Source organism: Crocodylus porosus, unplaced genomic scaffold (genome assembly GCF_001723895.1).
Source record: "Crocodylus porosus isolate Cpor-Errol unplaced genomic scaffold, CroPor_comp1, whole genome shotgun sequence".
Classification (NCBI taxonomy): Eukaryota; Metazoa; Chordata; order Crocodylia; family Crocodylidae; genus Crocodylus; species Crocodylus porosus.
Window position 1 is genome coordinate 112,614,504 of NW_017728943.1, and position 20,559 is coordinate 112,635,062.

The 20,559-nt window shown below is 44.5% G+C and overlaps 1 protein-coding gene across 1 annotated transcript in view; it reads right to left on the bottom strand.

The window, feature by feature from the left end:
- The window catches only part of FNDC1 (fibronectin type III domain containing 1), a 122,471-nt gene extending 101,933 nt beyond the window's left edge, over nucleotides 1-20,538 (bottom strand). The window contains exon 1 of the mRNA XM_019550014.1: nucleotides 20,406-20,538. Within this exon, the coding sequence (XP_019405559.1) occupies nucleotides 20,406-20,493 (88 nt within the window). The 5' untranslated portion in view covers nucleotides 20,494-20,538. The remainder of the gene's footprint in view (nucleotides 1-20,405) is intronic.
- Between the last annotated feature and the right edge of the window lie 21 nt (nucleotides 20,539-20,559).

The following is a 20,559-nucleotide window of genomic DNA, read 5'->3' on the forward strand; positions in this document are numbered from 1 at the left end:
CTCTTGTCACTCCCTGGGGGGCTGGGCCAAGTAGGGGCCTGGGCGGGGGCTTGACCCAGCCCGGCACCAGGCAGCGGCCTCCTCCCAGGGAGCGAGGAGTTAACCCCTTCCCACCAAAGATAGGTTTCAGACAGTTTTAAAGATAGGTCTAACAGTATGCTAAAGCTACTCCTTTGTCCCATAATAAAGGGAAGATTTTTTTAAATCCACTTTTTTATGTAAAATCTTTCCATTTCATCTCTTCTTACAGTACATGTTTAACTTTCCACTAGAAACTGCCAAAATTCCTCAGACTCAGAAAGTAGGAAATCAAAGTTTAGCATACACTCAAAAAAGAAAATCAAATATCTCGGATTTCCTTTCACGCCAAAGACTTCTCATAGATCAGAGGTCCCAAAAGTCCAATCTTGCTAAGAACAGACATACAGGATACGATGATTCAATATTAATCTCCTCTCTTTTATTACACATGTCAAAAATGAAGCTCATTCCCTAGACTATCAAAAAGTACATCTTGAAATAACAAAGATAGAAATCTGTTTCTGTTTCTATAAACTGCAAATGGAAATCACTGACATATTCCTTTCCTTTCTATCTGTAATGCTATACTGTTCATAATTCAAATCCTGCAGTAAAACCACACTTGATTGTTTTAAATTACTTTATTCTAAGTTATGTAATGTAACTAACATATTTTTGTTCTGTGGGAAGGGAAGGTATTTACTGAAAATTTAAGTTCTCAAAAGTTAACAAGTTGCAGGCACCAGATAAATCCAAAAAAATCAAGGAAATACTGTGAACATTTGGTTACTGTTCTGAATAACTCTCCACGCACAACAGTGATAGATAAACAAAACTTGACATACCTATACATCAGGGCAGGCAATTATTTTGGACGGAGGGCTGCTTACTGAGTTTTGGCAAGCCATTGAGGGCTGCATGACAGGCAGCCAGGGACAGATAAATATTCATTTTTTAAATTTTTTTAGGGGCCCCGTGGGCCAGATATAACAGGCTGGCGGACCGCATCTGGCCCGTGGGCCACATTTTGCCCACCCCTGCTGTACATAATTTCATCATCCACAAGAATGAAAAGCTCTCTAGTTTCTGAAAGCTATTTCTTCATTAAAAGTGTGTTGAAATGCTGCACAGTAATTTCAACAGTATTGAGCATTATTTCTAAAATTTGTCCTGCTACAGTTGGATACAAGTAACCAAGAAGAATAACCGCAATCACTGATCTTAACTCCAGTAACGAAAGGTTACTTATCAAAGTGGTTTACATGTTGAGTTTGCCAACTGCTAGCTAGAACATTCAGCAAAGATATTAACTAATTAAGGCCAATAAAACCCATTTAAAAAAAAAGGCACAATGGGATCTGATGTGTGATCCCACAGTTACACCTCCTGCCACACACATGGCATGGGAAGACATGCATTAGTAGGATAAGCATCAGATCCCACCATGCCATATTGCCAGTGCAGTGGGAGCCCAGGATGACAAACTGCCACAGCTGGGAGTCCTGTCAGTCGATCAAAGCTCCCAGCCCTGGGGGCACACCATGCTCTCCAGCAGCTCTAATCAGTTGATGGGGCTCCCAGCCATGGATGGGCATGGTGTGTTCTAGAACAGTAGTTCTTAACCTTTTTTTTGTACCAGGAGCCATTTATAAATATCGATGGCCAGTCCTGACCCAGTGCCCCTCACTCCCTATCTGCTGCCCCCCACCCCCTAGTGAGTGCAGCAGGGGGTCAGGTGTGTGGCATGGGGGCCCCCCCCAGTAGCCCCTCGCAGGCTGGAACTCTGCCGGCCTGCAAGGGAAAAGCCATAATTCCCCACATTTTTCTCTTTTAAAGGAAAATCCATTTTAAATTCTGTTGATCCATTTTTAACGTTTGTTTGCTACCCTTTCATATATTCTTGCAACCCACTTTTGGGTCATGACCCATGGGTTAAGAAACACTGCTCTAGAGCCTAAAGCAGGGGCGGGCAATTTTGGGTGGAGGTCCACTTACTGAGTTTTGGCAAGCCTTCAAGGGCCGTATGACAGGCATGCAGGGGCAGATAAATATTAATTTTCTAAATTTTTTAGGGGTCCCACAGGCCAGATGGAATGGCCTGGCAGGTCACATTTTGCCCACTCCTGGCCTAGAGGCTGGGAGCACTGGTCAGCTGATTGGGGCTCCCAGCTGTAGGAGTACAGTGAGCTCTCCTGAGTGGGAATCCCAATCCAACGATAGAGATTGGATTAGCTGTGGGAGTGCAGGGTGACCTTCCCTCCCCACATCCCCACACCCCGTGTGCTCCAGAGGCTGGGAGCATTGGCCATACATTCAATTAGCAGTGTGAAAGGAACCAGCCACAAAGTTGTTACACATATTTTGGTCATAACTTTGTGACTTATTCCTGGCTTTATCACTCCATTAATTGAACAAACATGAGGCCAGGTCACTACTTCAGACAAGATTAGCCATGTTAATCGCATCTTAAGTGTAACATGTCAGGGGCAGAAGAGTTTTTGTACGATGGCTGGACACTGGACAACTGAGAAGCTCCACCCATCTTCAGGTTTCATGATGCAATTGTAAGGGCTCTTATGAAGAATTCAGTTTTATTATTTCCACAAACACCCAGTCCTCTATATGTTTCCATCAGTTTAATCTTACTAACTAGTTAACAACCAAGCAATCTGAATCAGACCGTTTTAAGTTCATCTCATTAGAAGCAACTATTCAAATAGCTCCCTAAATTATTCATTGTCAAAAAACATAACTTCATCTATAGGCCAGGGTGAAATCCTAGATTCCTACAACAACATATGAATGTTATGAACCAAACCAGCCTGGAATCTGAACAGCCACAGATCAGGTGTGTGCTCCAATGCAGCTGCTATTAACTTTAAAAAAACTACTTTAAGGTTTTACAAAAAGAACACCTAAAATGACTAACTTTTAAAAAGCGGCACCCCTGCCACCTTGGCTAACACATTAGCACTGAACACAGTCCTATACAGCTGAAAGCATAATCCTCACTAGATTATAGCACACACTAGAGCAAGGGTTGTCAACCGGGGGTACGCATAACCCCGGGGGTACTTGAAAAGGTCCTAGGGGGTATCGATGGACAGGTGGCACCACCCTGCAAAGCCACGCAGGCACTGCCCATCTAGCCAGACACGGGGTGTGGGGGAAGCTTGCACATGGCAGCTGCCACCACTCCACATTCAGTCATGTGCCACACACCACCCCCGCCATGCTCCACATCCAGCTGCTGGGGGTACACTGTTCCAAAAAGGTTGAAAACCCCTGCACTAGGGACTCAAACATGGTAGCACAAAGGGATCCACACAGCAGGTCATAAAAGGGGACAGAGTTTTTTCAAAAAAAAATCTTCATGGGAAACAGGTAGAGGTACACTGATGCACCAAGCCCCATATCGCATCGGCATCGATACAAGGAAAATTGACTGTATCAGCTTTTCAATCTCCATCTCCCTGCTTCTTCAAACTGTCTGCAAATCAAGTTATATCTAACACCTTTCTCTGTCCCCTCTTTAGTCCGACAGATTGCACCCAGAAGATTGTTTGTCAGAACAAAGTTTCAGCCCCTCAAGCCCTGCAAAAGAAAACATCTCCCTCATTAGTTTCAAGCTTTTCTCATCTGCAGGGTGCATTTGCAAGCCACTAGCTGTCTGCCCTTTGTTCCAATGAAATTGGAGACCCACATGGCCACCTCTCAGCACTAGTTAGCATGAGGGGTGGAGGCATAGGCATACCCAGGTCCCTGTGCTGGGGTCCCTGCCATAGGAGAGGGGCAGGAGGGGGGATTCCCTGCTTGAGCAGCCAGGGTGGGGTGGCAGGGAGGCAGAAGCCTGGCAGCTGCTGCAGTCCCTCAGCCAGCCAGAGCTATGATGGTGCTATGGCTAGGAAGGGGAGCAGGAGGGTCAACCCTGCTCTGCTCCAGCAGACAGCCCCGCTCAGCCCAGAGAGCATGACAGGATCCTGGGGGACTCTGGTTGAACTTAAACCAGGAAGGGATCTGGGACAGACACCGCATAAACCAGTTTGACCCAAATCAGTTAAGTCTGATACTATATTCAATCAGGTTTATCTAAAACTAGTTTCAGCCATTTTCAAACTGGTTTATATGCACTGAACAGCTGTTCTGTTACAGGTTTATACCGGTTTCTGATCACTTAAACTAGTTTGTGTGTAATGTCTGTCCCTAGCCCAAAAGACCATTTTAGATCATCCTACCAAAATAAAGAGGCCTTAAAGTGAAAATAACTATGCTTACACTCATGTTAAGGTCCCTATACCTTGACGGAGTAGGGGAAAGAGGTCTCCTGATAAATAAGTGTGGCACAATGCTTTTAAACTGCAGACTATAGCTCACCTATGTGATCTGAAGTTGACAGAGTTAGGTACTACTCTCACAACAAATTTTAAGTGATTCCAGCTACCAAAATATAACCTGTTCCGAGAACATCAGCTTTGTAAAAGCTGCTATGTCATCATTAGTTGGTCTAATAAAAGTTATTCCATCTGCCCAAAGAACCTTGCCTGCCTATGTCCTTAGACCAACACAACTACAACCAACAATCCTGTGGCCATCATTAGAAAGTCAACATTTGCTAACAGGAATAATTTTTCTACGTAATGATCAAAAAACTACTACAGCATTCTGAAGAGCAAACTATGGACAAACAACTAATAACAACCAACAACCCTGATAGTGACCAATGCATACAGTAAAGTACTCTGCAATGCCTATCACCAGCGTATGTCAATAGTGCTGTCCACATTCATTAGGGAAGGGGATAAGAAGCAGGATACACATTGCATTATCATTTTCTGTTATCACTTAAAATGTTCTCTTTCTTCAGAAGTGCTAAGAACTTTCCAAACATGCAAAACACCACAGGCTGTGCTCTGAATAGAGCCCAACCTCAAATCAGAAGCACTATTATTTCTACCAGCTGCTCTAGGTGTGTTTTATGCATGCCTTTACATGTCTGTTTTATCTATCAATTTCCAGATGCCATTAACTTCCATGCAGGAAAAGAGGGAGGGGAAAAGGGAGGAAAAAAACCCACAAGCTGTGGTATTTGTGGTATTCATATTAATTCATGTCTACTGTGCAGTTAAGACACATAGCATTCAGGCTGCACTTTCTTAGCTTACTGAAATTACTGTTCACTGAGGCTGATTTGGCCCTGTGTTTACTGTTCTGAATTAACTGATCTCATGCGCAGGCATTTATACAAGTGCAGAGTGCATGTCAAAGTGCAACATGGGTGTACCAAATCAATATGGTAGGGTTTGCACTTTGTGGATCAGTAGCATCACTGAAGGGAGAGGAGGCAACTGGGCAGAAGCCCCAGATGCCCCCTTGAAGGGGAAGTGGAGAAGGCACAAAAAAAAGCTGCTGCAGCCAACAGTGCCCTGTGAACGGCCGCTGGCCAGGGCACAGGGCTGCCCTGTTATGCCTCTGGTTAGGTCAATTATTATGTTAGGTGCAGGCCCTCTCTGAACAGTAAAAAGCTTCACTTAGTAAACAACATCAGCAACCACCATAATGGGAAGGGAAAATCCCTAAATTCTCCAGCCCAGGTCAATAATTATTAATCAAATAGGATTGTTTAACTGAGGTATGCAATTAACATTCTTATGTACAGCTAGATTCTCCCACCCTTATTCCTTCCCACTGAGCCCTTAGGCCATAGCCACACTAATTGCAATGGATCTGCGCATGGAGGACGGTTCTTTGCATAGACTTGAGTAACAGAAACTGCCTCTGACATTGGCTGCTGGAGAGAGCAGACAGAAATTATTTTTTTTCTTACAGACGCACAGAAATGTATGGGTCTTTCTAAATAAATACCTATCTCTGTTCTAAGGACTCTACAACCTAAGACAGGAAAACTTGAATGTGAAAAATAAGGTTGGATGAAAAGGCATGGGGAAGGAAAAAAAACTGGGAAGAGAGACCAATCCCAGTAAATATTACAACTAATAGCTGTTGTTGTTTTGCCACCAACTTGAAAGAAAATCTCAACCAATCAGAGGAGGATTCACAATTGTTTTGGTGCACCGAAAGGAAAATACACTTTGTTTTCAGTTACCATGTAAAGGAGTAGTAGAACTGCTGACCAAGCACCCTGACGAGGGCTGGATAGACATAGACACCAAGAGAACTCAGCAGGAATTGGCCTGGAATGGGAAAGAGAAAAATCCAACTGCACACACAGAAACACATACCCAAAAAAAAAAAAAAAGAAAAGAAAAAATCGAAGTTTCTCTTTCTGCAGCACTAATGGATAAAGGGATTCACATAAAGGGAGAAAAGGCTGCTTGTTCTATACTATTTCTATTATGACAGCTCCTAAAGAATCCCAGTAATACGGAGTCAGGCCCTGCATAAACACAGCACAGGACTGGCTACAATAGTTCCATACCACACTCAGAAGCATGACTACAAAGCGCTCCTTACCACACTGCCTCTCCTCTGTACATGCCAACTACTAAATATGAGGTCTTCTGTCTCAAGGCCCTTTATGCTGGCACAAGCTTAGGCTTTCTTCATGTCTAGAATTTGGTGCACATGGAGTGGGAGGGAATATGCAAGACACGCAATATCCTGGACATGGCATGAAGCCCTGGCTCTGCCGGCCCCACAGAGTGCAATCCTGGCTCCGCTCACCCTGTGGAGTGCAGCCCAGCCCAGCCCTGCCTGCCCCACGCAGATCTGGGGGCACACGCCTACTCCCATGCCCTCCCTGACCGGCGGTGAGAGCCACTGGAGGAGCCACCAGAAGAGCAGCTCTCAGACCAGTGGCACATGGTGGCACACAGCGGTGGGAGCCCCCCTCCCCAAGTGCCACACTCCCCTGCTCCAGCTAGACAGCTTGTCCCAGCCTCTGCCCCAACCCCTCCCTTGCTGTGGGGGCATTGATCTGCTCCCCCATGCCCCACTCCGCCCACCACAACAGACTTACTACCTGCAGGCAGCTGTGTTTAGCATCGTTGAGGACTGCCTGCATAGTCTATGGCCGATTCTCTGAATCAATTCAGAGGCTTCCAGTTCGATTTGGACCTTTTAATGGGTCTCCCAATTCAATTCAGATTCAGAGATTTGGCTGCCAAATCAGGCCAAATCTCCTCCAAATCAAATCGGCTACCAAAGCTTCGCACAGCCCTACCTAGCACCACCTCTCCCACCACAGCACTATGGGATTGAGTCCCAGGAGCCTGGTGCTGCCCCCTCCTGGCCCCCCACACCAGGATTCTCCCCTGGGTCCTAGCACTACCCCGCTGTAGACCTTTACGAACCACGACTGGGACCCAATGCTGCCCCTGCCAGGCCCTGCATGTTGTGATTGGGTGCAGGATTCAGCATCCAGGGGCTGGGCTACCCACAGGTCTGGAAGTCTGTCAGTGCCACCACACCCCCACTGCCAGACTCCTAGGCCTGTGAGGGGGCCCACTTGGGCTGGAGGTTGAGCACCCCTGGTCTGCACCTTCCCATTAGACAGGCACCTGGTTGAGCTCATCCAACCTCGGTCCTTTTCCTGCCTGGGGCAGGGAGTCGGACACGATGATCCTTCAGGGTCCCTTCCAATTCTGCAATCTATGAATTAGGCACAACTAGCACCGCAAGAACTGCCCTGGTTTGACAGCAATTGTGAGAGGTTTTCCTGCGGTGATAAAATCCCAGCTGTGCTTTCTTGAAGCCTGCACAACTTTGCTACTTAAGGGTAAGCAGACTTCTTGCTACCATCTCCTGGGTGACCTGTCTGCTACAATTCATAAGCATTAATGATTTTTTTTTGTGAAGCAGAATTTCCTCAAGTACAGAGAGACTTCTTCAAGTATGAGGGGAACCCAAATCACCCAGAAAATCTTCCAGTCTCAGTTGTTGCCATCTCATTTCTTTTACCTTATTTTTATGAAACTGTTAAAAATATATAATTTTTATAGTGTAAGCAATTGAAAAACAAAGCTTCTGGAACTCCCTATTGCTGCATTGTGAAAAATCTTGCAAACCAGTTAATTTAATATATAGTCATGCTCTTGGTTTCCTTGGCTAAGTACAGAAAGTCAAAAAGCCCAAAGCTGAATTGATTCGGTCTTTGCAAGGTTAGTCTAAGCTACAGAGATTGAACCAATTAGAAAATAAACACACATTCACTTTTGATTCAGGAAATGCATGCACATATTTGTAGCGGCTCAAGCCAGAAGCCAGGGGGCACATCTGACAGCCACTGCCAAAGGGGAGGGAAGACAGAAGCCCTCCAAAGACTTTTCCCCACTCCTCGATTGAGTGGAGGGGGCATAGCCAGGCCCCAAAAGGCAGCCCAAAATCTGGACTGGTCCTTCAACCATGACACCACATTGTAACTGAAAGCTTAGAGCCCTCCTGACTCTCATGGGATCTTCCACTGGAGAAAATAATCAGGCCCCAAATTAACATGACTTATCCTATTGCAGAACAAATGATAATACTTCAAGAATAGACTGCTAGGTTCTCTCAAAACTAAGACAGCTTTTCAAAAGCTCTCAAGATACAAACATTGGCCCCAAGGCCCAACATTTCTTTAATTGAAATTCCACTTTTTTATGATCTAAAATATATATGGACACAGAACAAAGAGCTCCACTCCCCCTATGCACGTCAGCCCTCCTCACAGAGTCCCCATGTCCACACATTTGAACTCACAAACTTTCCCTTATGTTATTGTACGCAGAGAGTGATCTGCATCCAGCAGAAGACGACTCAAGATACTCCTGCAAGGCACAAACCGTGATGCAATGCTGCTGTGCAGCAGTAACGAGCTACTGCTCAGTTGTAATAAGCTACTGCAAAGTCAGCATCAACACGAAGCCATGCAGGGATGGCTCCAGCCATTTAGTACTTGGGTATGCAATACTAAATGACTGCACAATAACGACTGCACAGTCAGTGTTTCACATAGATGTGGACAGTTTCAAGTCACACTCTTGTGCTGCCTTCAATGAATATGAATTCTCTGTCATGACAAGACTAGGAAATGGAAGCTTGATGTACACCATTTCTCCAATTATACAGTTGGTACAATAAAAGATATAAAAAACCTTTGCCTGTCATACATTCCTGCGCCATCACGACTACAACAATACTGCGACCCTACTGCCAATGAAAAGGTGTGAGAAAATGAGCTATACCGCCTATCATTTCCCTCCCAGACACATACAGGATTTCTAGTCCTCTTCAGTCCTGGTGGAGACCATGGAACCTGCCCTCTCTATGGAACTTTTTGGTTACATTGCTGCTTTCTAGAGTTTCCATATTCTGACCACTAGTGGCAATGAAAGAACCTGTCTCACAATCATCAGTACCATCATTCCTGCTCTTACTGGCTCTCTTGCCCTAGGACAATAGTAACATGATAGTTTTCCAGCTCTTCTGGGAAATATTTAATTTACTAAAACTTCTGTATTTCCTTCACTATTTTCATTTTCTGTTCCTATTACTCTGTATTTTATTTTCATCGACTATGGGTTCCCACCCATGAAATGTGGTTTAAAAAACAAGCACAATGCTTCATAGGATAACTATTTTACTTGTGTTATTTTATAGTTTAATGGGCTTTTTGGAGTGGGGTTTTTGTGGCAGAGCTGTTACCTCTATAAAATTAACTGGAATATTGAGTGTAACATTTTGGGAGGTGTGGTGCCTCTAATATTTGGGTGAGGAATTCCTGTTAGAACAAACAGCTCATTTGACAGACCATCTGGAAGTGTATAATAATGTATTATTTGAGACATCTAGTGGTAGTAAATATGTATTGCACAAGTGTCAAATTACTTGTTTATCAAATTTAAAAAAATAATCTATGGCTCCAATTCTGACAAAACTTGCATATTTATTTTACATATTATAAGTAGTAACTTTACATATTGTAAGCAGCGACTTCAAGGCAAGCACATGCTCATGTCTTTGCAGAATCAGACCCTGAATTAATACAGTAGTGAAGTTGCAGTTAAAAAAAAAAAAAGAAATCAGAAAATGTCAGGAAATGCAAAAACTTAAGGTTCTAACAAAAGTATATCCTAAAATTATTTGGAGAACATTTTATAACATTAGCATTGATATTTTAAACTACAGATTTAGCCAGGGAAACTGAAATACAAAACTTTTACAGGTCTCCATTTTAATACCATCATTTCAACTTTAAATTTTGTGTTTCCTAACTTTTTATAATTTTACCTACACGTTTAGGGTTTTTTACACCTAGCAATTTAGCTATGTCTTTATACCATGTCTAGCAAAATGGGCTGCCACCTGGCAAAGATGATCACACACTATCAAATCAATTAACTCAACAAACTAGTTAATAGTAAATAAGAATGAATATAAATAGCCTGTGCTTGATATTGATATTACAGTGGTCCCAACTGGGCTTGAAATTCACACATGATTGGTGTGAATGTAAAGAATGGAGGATGAGTTTCTACTATATATATTAACATTCTCCAAAACTATCCAAGTCCTCCTGGCCCCCATCACCAGCATTCACCTAACTGCCTACCAGCATTAACCTAAGAGCACTTCTATACCTTACAGAAGTTTTAATATTTCCATATTACAGGCAGGAAAACTGAGACACGAGAACTTGGATATCTGACCCAACAGAGACCAACTTCAGTGGGACTATTCATGATAATAAAGTTAAACCATAGAGTTTGCAGAATAATGGTCTTAGTTTTTTGCACTAGTACACATGGGGTGTGTCTACACGAGACGCTTTACTGCACAGCAGACTAACCTACTGCACAGTAAATCAGCATCATCTACACATATGAACCATTTACTGCACAGTAAATTAGTCTACCGAGCAGTTAGCCACTACCTGTAAACACACATAGTAAACTAATTGTGCAGTAGATACTGCATAGTAACGCACGTGTAGATGCTGACTGGGAACAAATTTCCTCCTTGTCAGCCCCAGTACCAGAGGGCCAGGAGAACTCCCCTGGTCCTGGTGTTTTAGTATGCTCCTGGAGGGAGCCAGGAGCTGAGCAACACCAGAACAGGGTAGCTCACTGCCCCCTCCTGTGCCAGTGCTGCTCAGCTCCCAGCTCCCCACAAGAGCCAGGAGCTAGGCAGCACCAGGACTAAGGAGCTCTCTGCTTCCCTGCGGAGACAGGGGCTGGCAAAGAACTGTTCTGCTTCTGGGGCAGCTCCCTGCCAGCCCCTGGGGAGCCTGGAGATCCTGCTGGCTGCTGCAGGGGGCAAAGCAGGGTAGAAGCAGCTCCCATTGGGAACAGATTTTTTCCCAAGAGGGAGCACATGTAGATATGCTTCAAGGGGAGGCTTACTGCACAGTAAGCCTTTATAGCATTAATAGCACATGTAGAAACACCCACAGACAGTTCATGGAAGTGGCAGGATTTCAACATGTCTGCTTTTCCTGAGTCAGACATTATATATAAACCCCAAAAGCATTCTTCCTCATTAGTGAAACTGAACTCACAGCCTTGGATCAAACAGGGACAAATGTGTGTTATGCTGTCAAAGAAAAAAAAGCCTCAATGTTGTTCTGTTAAAAAGTTTTCCTCTATGTTACCGAGCATCTCAAAAGTAATTTCATTCACATCCTTTTGTTTTGGAAAGTCTGAGGCAAGAGAAAACACTGAGTTATGTTTTCTCAGTGATTAGACAACAAGACTTAGCAAACATAAATATATTTATGAAAAAGCCAAACAAAATAAAAGCTAAAATTATTCAACTTATTTTTTTTTAACAAAAGTTAAAAAATGATGCCTTCATTTTTATCCTAAATAACTTTGTAATGCCCCTTTTAAGCCAAGTTCTGTTTTGCCATCAACTAGTTTTGGAACCAATGTAAGTACCTCAAATTCCATTACTTCATTTCACTGAATTGCCTTTTAGGGACATTTTATGAAAACGGGATGAAAGAACTTCATATAAAGAGAAATGATTGGATTGCTAATATTCCAAAGGAAAAGAGCTCTTAGACAATTAGCAGATTGCTATTTATTAGCATAATATGTATGCTGCTTAAAAGTTTAGCACATCAAGTTTCCCTTCAACAAACTTGCTTATTTCTGGTGGGAATTTCTGAACACTCATAAGATGCTTTTTGCAATGAAAAATAAGTTCTTAAAACACTGCTATAGTTGCAACAACTCAAAAACATATAGGTAGGGCCTTGATGAAAAGTCAGCAAAGCTAATGTAAAGAGTTTTTTAGGTCAGGCCCATAGTAGGTAGCTTGACAAATTAGTTATAGACTTTTCTGTGGTACCTCTGATTGCAGTATTTTCATACCTTGCATATCCTCTAAAATCCCATTGGAAAGGGAAGGAATACTCACTCTATTTTGAAAATGGGGAAGTACAAGATCAAAAAGGTTAAGCATTTTTCTCCAATGTCACTCTGGAACCTTGTGTGAGAGCCATGATTTAGTTCAGCTCTTCCAATTCCCAGCTCAGAGCCTTAATGATAGGAGGACCTTTGTTATCTGTCAAATATGCATACTAAAAGACACGCACACACATATTTTAAAACTATGCTAATGTCTCAGTCAAACTAAGCCAGACCCAGGGTTATTTCTAGCAGTCAGTAACTCTGGATTTATTTGCGCTTTAACTATAGAAAGAGATGTCAAACAGATGATGCGACAGTTAGGGAGCCAGATGCAAAACTGAATGGAGAAGGTCACAATGAACTAGCAGAAAGATGTCCAAAGACCATATCATAAAAAGGTACTGGGTGCTTTCTGCCGGATCCTGAGAACTCCCTACTTCCAATTCCTACAGCCTTCTATGGTATGGCACACACACATACATACCTACTCATGTAGTTGAAGTTGGTCCAGCTTTTAGAGATGAAGAAAGGGAGGAACATGCAGACTATGTAAGAGTACAGTGCTGCTTCTCATCTAGGACCAGATTCTAGTGGGGGCTGCTTATACTCAGCTTAAATGAGAGTACTGGAATCTGGCCCTCCTTTAGCACTTTTTGTACACTGGATGCTGCTCTTGCAATTGAAGAGTACAGTGGCAACATCTCAGGGTACCTGAAAGCATCCATCTCATTTATACTGGTTAACTAGAGGATCAGAATTTTTCTGTCTCCCTCCTCTTCCCAAAATGAACAACCCTGTGAAACCAATGTGAATTCACACGAAGTGTTTGTGTTGTTAAACATGTTTTATCCCCCCCAAAAGAGTTTTTTGTTTGATAATGTCACCCACCTGTATAGCACAGCAAACATGATTTAGGTAAATGCATGCCAAACTACCTTTCATTCTTATGACAACAAACCTATATAATTAAGAACCTCCAATTCCTTCAAGAAACTTTTGAAAAATAATATCTTTAATTACAGAAGAACACAAGCTCCAAAGTGGGTTGCTGACCAATAGAACAATGATCATTTTGAGATGCCCATAAGACTTGCAAAGTTTTGGTCAAACAGCTTTACTGGAACAATGAAATATGACCAACCTTCATAAGCCTTAAAGGGTAATTTACTTTGTTTTAGGAAGTGGTGGGGTTTGCTGATCAGATTTCTAGTCAAAGAGGAACAATTTAAAATACATACTTCTCCAGACCACATTCTAATATGTACTTACATACGTTTGGATGTACCTTTTAGCTTTTTTCCCCCACAATTGATTACTGCAGGGCTTCCTTAGAACACACTGCATACTTTAATAAACAAACACTTTTCAAATAGAAATATAGTCCATTTATATTATACCCACAGCAATGAGCTATGACTGCACTGTGGAGCAGAAGCTACAGCTGGAGGTGAAGGGAGCAGAACCACCCTGCCCTGTCCACAGCTTCCCCTTGCCTCCAGCAGCTCCTCCCCCTCCCACTCCTGCCCTTGCTGCACCACTCTGACCAGCAAGGGAGGCAGGGGTTGCTTCTGCCCAGGTGCTTTTTGCCTGCTCCGCTCACCCAGCATGATGAGCAGCCCTTGCAGGGGAGCAGGTGGAAAGCAGCTAGAGCCAAAGCTCTGTGCACTGGGGAGAAGCTGTAGGGCTAAAGTTTTCACCCACCTACCCACCCAAAGCTGTGCAATGGCAGCAGCAACAGCTGGAGGTGAAGGAGGCAGAAGAGCCCTGCTGGCCCCAGCCCACGCACAGGCTATGGTGAGGCTGCAGCTGGTGGGTGTTACACAGGACAGGCATGCAAGGACTGCAAGCCCCCACAGCAGGTGGCTCCTGGGCTCTAGGCCTGCCAGCGTCTCTGAGCCGGCCCATACAGCCTATTACTTGGCCAGCCGCTGCCCATGTCCACCTGCCCAAGCCAGGGGCCCTGCAGCCCAGCCTGGGTAGCCCTTGTGTGTCTGCCCTCAGCAGTGCATGTTGGCTGGCCTAGCTCAGCCTCGCTACCACAGCCCTGCAGCTGCAGATGAGGTAGGAAGATGGCAGTGCCCCTGCTGCTGGAGTGGGGAGGGGGGAAAATGCCTGATGGGCTGCTACATCCCAGCCCAGCAGACCTCAGCTGCGGTCCCCCAGTGGGAGAGGGGAGGGAGGAAATAAAACTTTTCCCTGCTCCCTTTGTCTCAAAGGGCCATGCCAGCTGCTACCTGGCCACATCCCCACCCCTGGCTAGAGATCAGAGAGGCAGGACTAGCCCTGCTCCTGAAGCAGACAGCACAGTCCAGCCCATGGCTGCAGAGGATGCCAGGGGACTTTGGTTTAACTTAAACCAGGAAGGGGTCTGGGACACAAGTTCCATAAACCAGTTTGACCCAAATCTGTTAAATCTCATACTATGTTCAACTAGATTTATCTTAAATCAGTTTGGGCCATTTTGAAACTGGTTTATGTGCACTGAACTTATTTTCTGTTACAGGTTTAAACTAGTTTCTGATCATTTAAACCGGTTTATGTGTAACTTCTGTTTTTAGCCTAGATCTCCTGGGTGGGGAGAAAATCCTGAACTCTTAAAGGCTTCAAAATCACAAGGCAAATCAGGAAAACTCAACATTTAGTATTTTAAGTATTACAGGAATTTTAAGCCACTCTTTCTTTTTGTGGGCTATGACTCATAATTCTTGGACACCAAACTGCCAGCACAGGACTCAGGATCTTATTCCACCCACCAGATACCTGAGGGGTCTTAGGTGCTTAAGGGTGATCCTGTTTGAGTCTCTGAAAACCCATTAACACATCTACTTTTGTAACATCGCTCAAGATTAAGTCACCAGAAGGAGGAAGACCTGCCATAGCTGGTATTAGCGGTTTTTCAGGGACTCCAGCAGAGTGGAATAGGTTCACACTCGAGCACGTCCGTGATGAAATATGATCTGGTTAAGATTTTTTTTCAGCCTGTATGAGCAAGTAGTTAAGTACAATGCAGCAAGCACATGGTCAGTAGTTCAGCTTTCTAAATTAATTTAGTCTAAGGGAATTAAACTGACTCCTCATAAAGTAAGGCCTTAAAAATCTAGATCTCACTTCTTAGAAAGCTCAGTTAGTTATCTAAGTGCCTCACGTAACTAAAGTAAAAAAGTTCCATGGTAGCAAGAGAAGTATCTATGAATGTGCAGACCACAAATTAAGCTATGTGCCACCAATTAAACTATGTAACCTCCCTAATTGCCTTTCTGATCCCCTTCTCCTGCCTGATCTGATGCTCTGCTTTATGGTCCCTGCCCTATCTGCCACTGTGCTGCTTGCTCCCTCTCATATCTGCTGCATGCCACACACAGAGGCTGCCTGTGCCAGGTATGGCATTCATGCCTCAGGCTAGCCACAGCTCATCTAAGATATAATTAAAGAATATGAAAAGAGGTGAAAGCTATAACTTCAAAGACCCTCAGAAGCCAAAGAAAAATAAATTACCCTCTCCCCAAAAACTGTCAGCATATTCTATGTTTAGTCTTGGAGGTCCAAAAGGACAGGACTGTTCCAAGACACAGAAACTGGAGGATCCATTTCCCTTGTGAATAAAAAAAAAAGCAACCGTACTCTCAAGTTAATAACATTTAACTGTTAACAGCACTGGGAAGTACTTTAGTGCATTTGTCCAGCTGAGCAACCCATCACAGTTACTGTTGCTTTGTGCTGTTTTTTTCACCTGCAGGTTCCTTCATACAGAGAGAAAGGGTAATAAAGCTGCTCTCACTGCTCTACATTGAAGCCTTTGACAACTAACTGCTGAAGTGCTGCGAGCGCCCTCTGAAGGCTGTCAGAAAAAAAAGAATAAGGTTCATTCCCTCATGCAATATTGGGGAGAGAAATGTGAGACTGAGTTTCCCTGAGATAAAGTCAAATCAAATATCTAAACGGTTCACAGAAGAAAAGTGAATAATGCACATAACGCTGATCTCTAAGAAACAAAAATGAGTATCAGATGTCCCCTCGCTAAAAGATCAGATGAGAACCAAATGGTAAATAAAGTGTTGGTGTGTGAAGCGGTCATGACCTGTCTAATTGGAAACAGATCACAGTAGCAGACACAGGTACAGCTGAGGGGGAAAAAATAACAGCTTTGTTTTATGAAAACAGAGACACTTAATTTGGAGCACTGGAAGCAACTGGATCCTGACGTTTAAAAAGAAATCAAGAAAAGCTTCATGATTCCACCTGTAGTGATCATGAGAATGGTGGGCTTTCACAACAGGCAACATTTGTGAAAGGGTAGCATAGCCAGGTGAAATATTTTCAACTTACCAAACACTAGCTCAGAACAGTAGTCCTTATTTAGGTAAAGAAGCTTGTCTGAGTAGAGACTGCTGACATGCAGGGTAAATTTGCCCAGGTTGAGTTCTATGTTGCCATACCTAGAGGGCATCTGAGCCAAGTTAGGTGTACCTACAGTCCTACACCACATTAGAGCTCACGAGGTAGATATGTCCCTTTCAACCTGGGTTTATACTTGCTTCCAGTCTGGGATCACTGGTACCTCTGGGTGGGAGAGATGCATTAGTGCAGCAGTTTCCAACCTTTTTGCATGGGCAGTCCCACTTTGACGCTCAGAACCACCCTTTCAGTGTGAACTCAAGTATGAGAAACAGTGTTAACAGGGTTAGAGACCACTTTGCACTGAGGCTGCTGCTGCTAACACGGAGGTAGCTGTGCTCATGCTTTGACAGTTCCACCATTCCCCAAGCCTATCCATTCTGACCTTCCTACTTATTAACTTCCCACTCACCTCCCGTGTAAGAGAAGGCGCCTCTAGAGTGATACCTATCTGCCCAACATTTAATCCTTCACTCAACCTGCTCAGCTCAATTCAACCAAAAATGTCCCAGCATGCCACTAGCTGGCCAGAGGGAAACACCAAGCGTCCTGGCATAAGCAGAGCAAGTATCATGACTTTGGGAGATGCAAATTCTGCACTGGTATAAAACCATCTCAAAGAGCCTGATGGAAGCTAGGATCAAACACAATACACAGCACATTAAAACCCCCAAAACTCTAACAACCGAACAAATTATGACAACCACAAGTGCAGCAACCACCTGTCTACCAGCCTTTTATATGAGAAGTTTGACTAGATATTCCATACTGCTGCAAGCAAAGGCACACGCAACATTGTAAAAGCAGTTTAATTAGTGACTAATTATCAATAGGTAGCCATGTCTAATTTTTCATATTTTGCATACCATGTCACAACACAATAAAGAATGACTTCTGACAGGTGTAATGAAGAAAAATATACAGTACAAAAACCCTGAGTAAAAATTATAGGCAATCTGGCTCATTATGAGAGAACTGTGTGATTATTATACGGGTAGAAGTCAGGAAGTTGTATCCAAAGCTTAACATCCCACACAAGCAATGGCACAAATACTGATATGTGTAATATGCACTTACATAGAAACACATTCCCTTATCATAGCATCCCATTTTCCTCAGTTTCGACAGTCTGTGAAGCAAGAATGTGGGTACACAAAACACCTTTTATTTGCCCTGCTCACCTGGATTCTGCCCCAATTACAACAGGCACACTTTCTGGTGTTTGTACCTAGCCTACACCTCAGCAGTGTCTGAAGCTTATTCCAGGAAAAACATTTCACCCTTTTCCTGACAGACATTGTGTGGGGTACAGGATGGTACAATGCACAGCATCAAGCACACTAGCATCCAAACATTTTTGTGCAGAGAGCCGCACTGCCTTCCAAATGCACTCTTATGCAATTATTGAGTGTGCAATTAAACCTTCTTCTTCCAGGTGCTCTGTGCTCAGGGAACAGTTAGTTACGGCATGAAGAGAATAAGCAGGGTTCTCAAAAAGAGTAAGAAGAGATATCACATTAATATCCATATTTGGTGTGAACAGGTACCTGTTTGTCCAGACAAACAAATGCTACATATCCTCAGTACCTTTGAGTCATGCCCCTTGACTGTACAACCTACAATGACATTCAATCAAGACTGCAAAAATGATCCTTTGTAATGGACAAATTAAGCAGATCAAATAGATCCATTAATAGCCCCCAACATTTAAGAAGCCAATTTTCTGAAAGCCAGCTATTATTTTAAGTATGGTCTTTATTTCTACTACTCTACATTATGAATTGTTTCACAAACCTCCACAATGTCAACAGGTGACATGCCAAAGCCAAAATAACCCATCACAGATTCATAGCAGTCTGAGACAGCCAACTTCCAGGCACTAAAGGCAGTCTACTTGGACTGGTGGGGCTTTCTTCACTGACATATCTTAATGCTATGATGTCAGAGCAAGCTTCTGGTCCAGCCCATGAAGATCCGTTCCCTCTTTCAGGAATTCTGGAGCCCCGATTGTCATGTAGACCTGAGATTGCCAATGTCATCCCGCTACACTGAGCTAGTTCTTCTGCAGCGGAAGCATCTGTTTCCTTATGGGGCATCCATGACTGCAACAACAAACAGGCATCTTGGCTTTGCCAAGGCATCCACCAGCACAAAGTCCTCTCTGAAATAAGCTGCAACTTTCCAAGAATGAGAAATTGCTGCTAAAAACATCCTCTGCTGTTTATATTCTCTCTGTATCCTGCTGTGACAACAGCGAAGCTATGAGCAGGAACAATTCATCCACCAGTGCTGAATCTATGGCTTGATAATGACTGGAAAGGAGAGAAGCAAGGAGCACACATGACTGCTCCGCTGCTACTAGTTTGAGGGGCCAAGGACACATGCACACAGGTTGTTCAGGGGTCCAAAAAATACCATGAACCAGTACAGAGAGCTGCTCAAGTTTGCAAAGCGCTAAGTAGAGACACCCCAGAAATCCTTGCACCAAACCTGAGAAGTGACAGCACTGACAGAACTGCAAGAATATGAGCTGTGCACCCTGCTGACTTCCCAGTGGTGTTCAAGAATGGGAAGGTCATGAAGGTCAACTCTCTCGGTGACAGGGAAGCATACTCTTAAAATATTAGGAAGAGCGATGAGTAAGTTGACATCTGATGCCTATGGGAATAAAGGCTGTAAAGCACACAAGTGCAAGAAGAAGGGACAAATTTCTGATGTGCAGTCCTCATTTTTCTGATATGCAGAACCTACTTCTAGCTGCAAAGTTGGTTCCCTTGATTGCCTTTGCAACCTGCAGAACTCAGCTCCCTCTGAAGCCACCTTCAAAACTGGGCAAGCTCTGATGCTGGACCAGGCAAAGGAATCCCAGAGAGCAGATGAAACAAACCACGGACCCCACCACAGCTTCCAAGGGGCCTGGGAGATAAAACCTCCTTCAATTCCTACTGATTCATCCCCTCCACTGTGCCCGAACCCGAAGTCCGCTTGTGCTCTCTGGGTCCCCTCCAACTGACCCTCCTTTAACCTGTAAACCCTGCACTAGTGGGGTGGAGATGAGCCAGGATCAGAGGCTCCAGAGAAGATCCAGCTAACACTCCACATAGCTGGAGAGATTTATAGTGTAGAGACTGGGAAAGGAGGAGGGGGAGCGGGCAGAGAAATCTGGGAACAGGGACTCACTCCACCATGGCAAACAGCCCTGATTCCTGGTCAACCAAAGGAGCCCAGCGGAAGGAAGAAAGTCCGGGAGAAAGCGACAGGTGTTTTAGTGACACGACGGACACTGGAACAAGCCACCTTCCCCTCTTCTGCAAGCAGATCAGGAGGCTGAACTCCTTGAACACCCAGGACGCAGAGCCTGTGCTCCTGGCTCCCAGACGGGCCCCAGTCTCCTCATCCTCGTGAGGCCCCGGGGGTGGAAATCAACGCCCCCAGCACTGGCTGCTCTCTTCAGCCTGCTCCCGGGGGTCCAGCCAGGCAAGAGTGAGGCGCCGGCAGCCCCCCGCCCGCTGGGGAAAAGGGAGGCGAGGCTGTGCCCTCCTCTGCCCCGGCAGCCCAGCACCCACCGCTGCTCCATCCCCCAGCGCGGGGGGCTTCCCTGTCCCCGTCCCAGCCTGCATGCACCTGGCGGGGCTGTACCTGGAGAAGCCGGGCAGGCGGCGGGGAGGAGCAGCAACAGCAGCAGCAGCGCTACACAGGGCAACAGCGAAGCCCGGGCAGCAGCCATGGAGACGGGCTGCGGGGATGGAGCCGTCGGACCGCTCCGCTCCTCACCGCTGCAGCCGAATGGCGC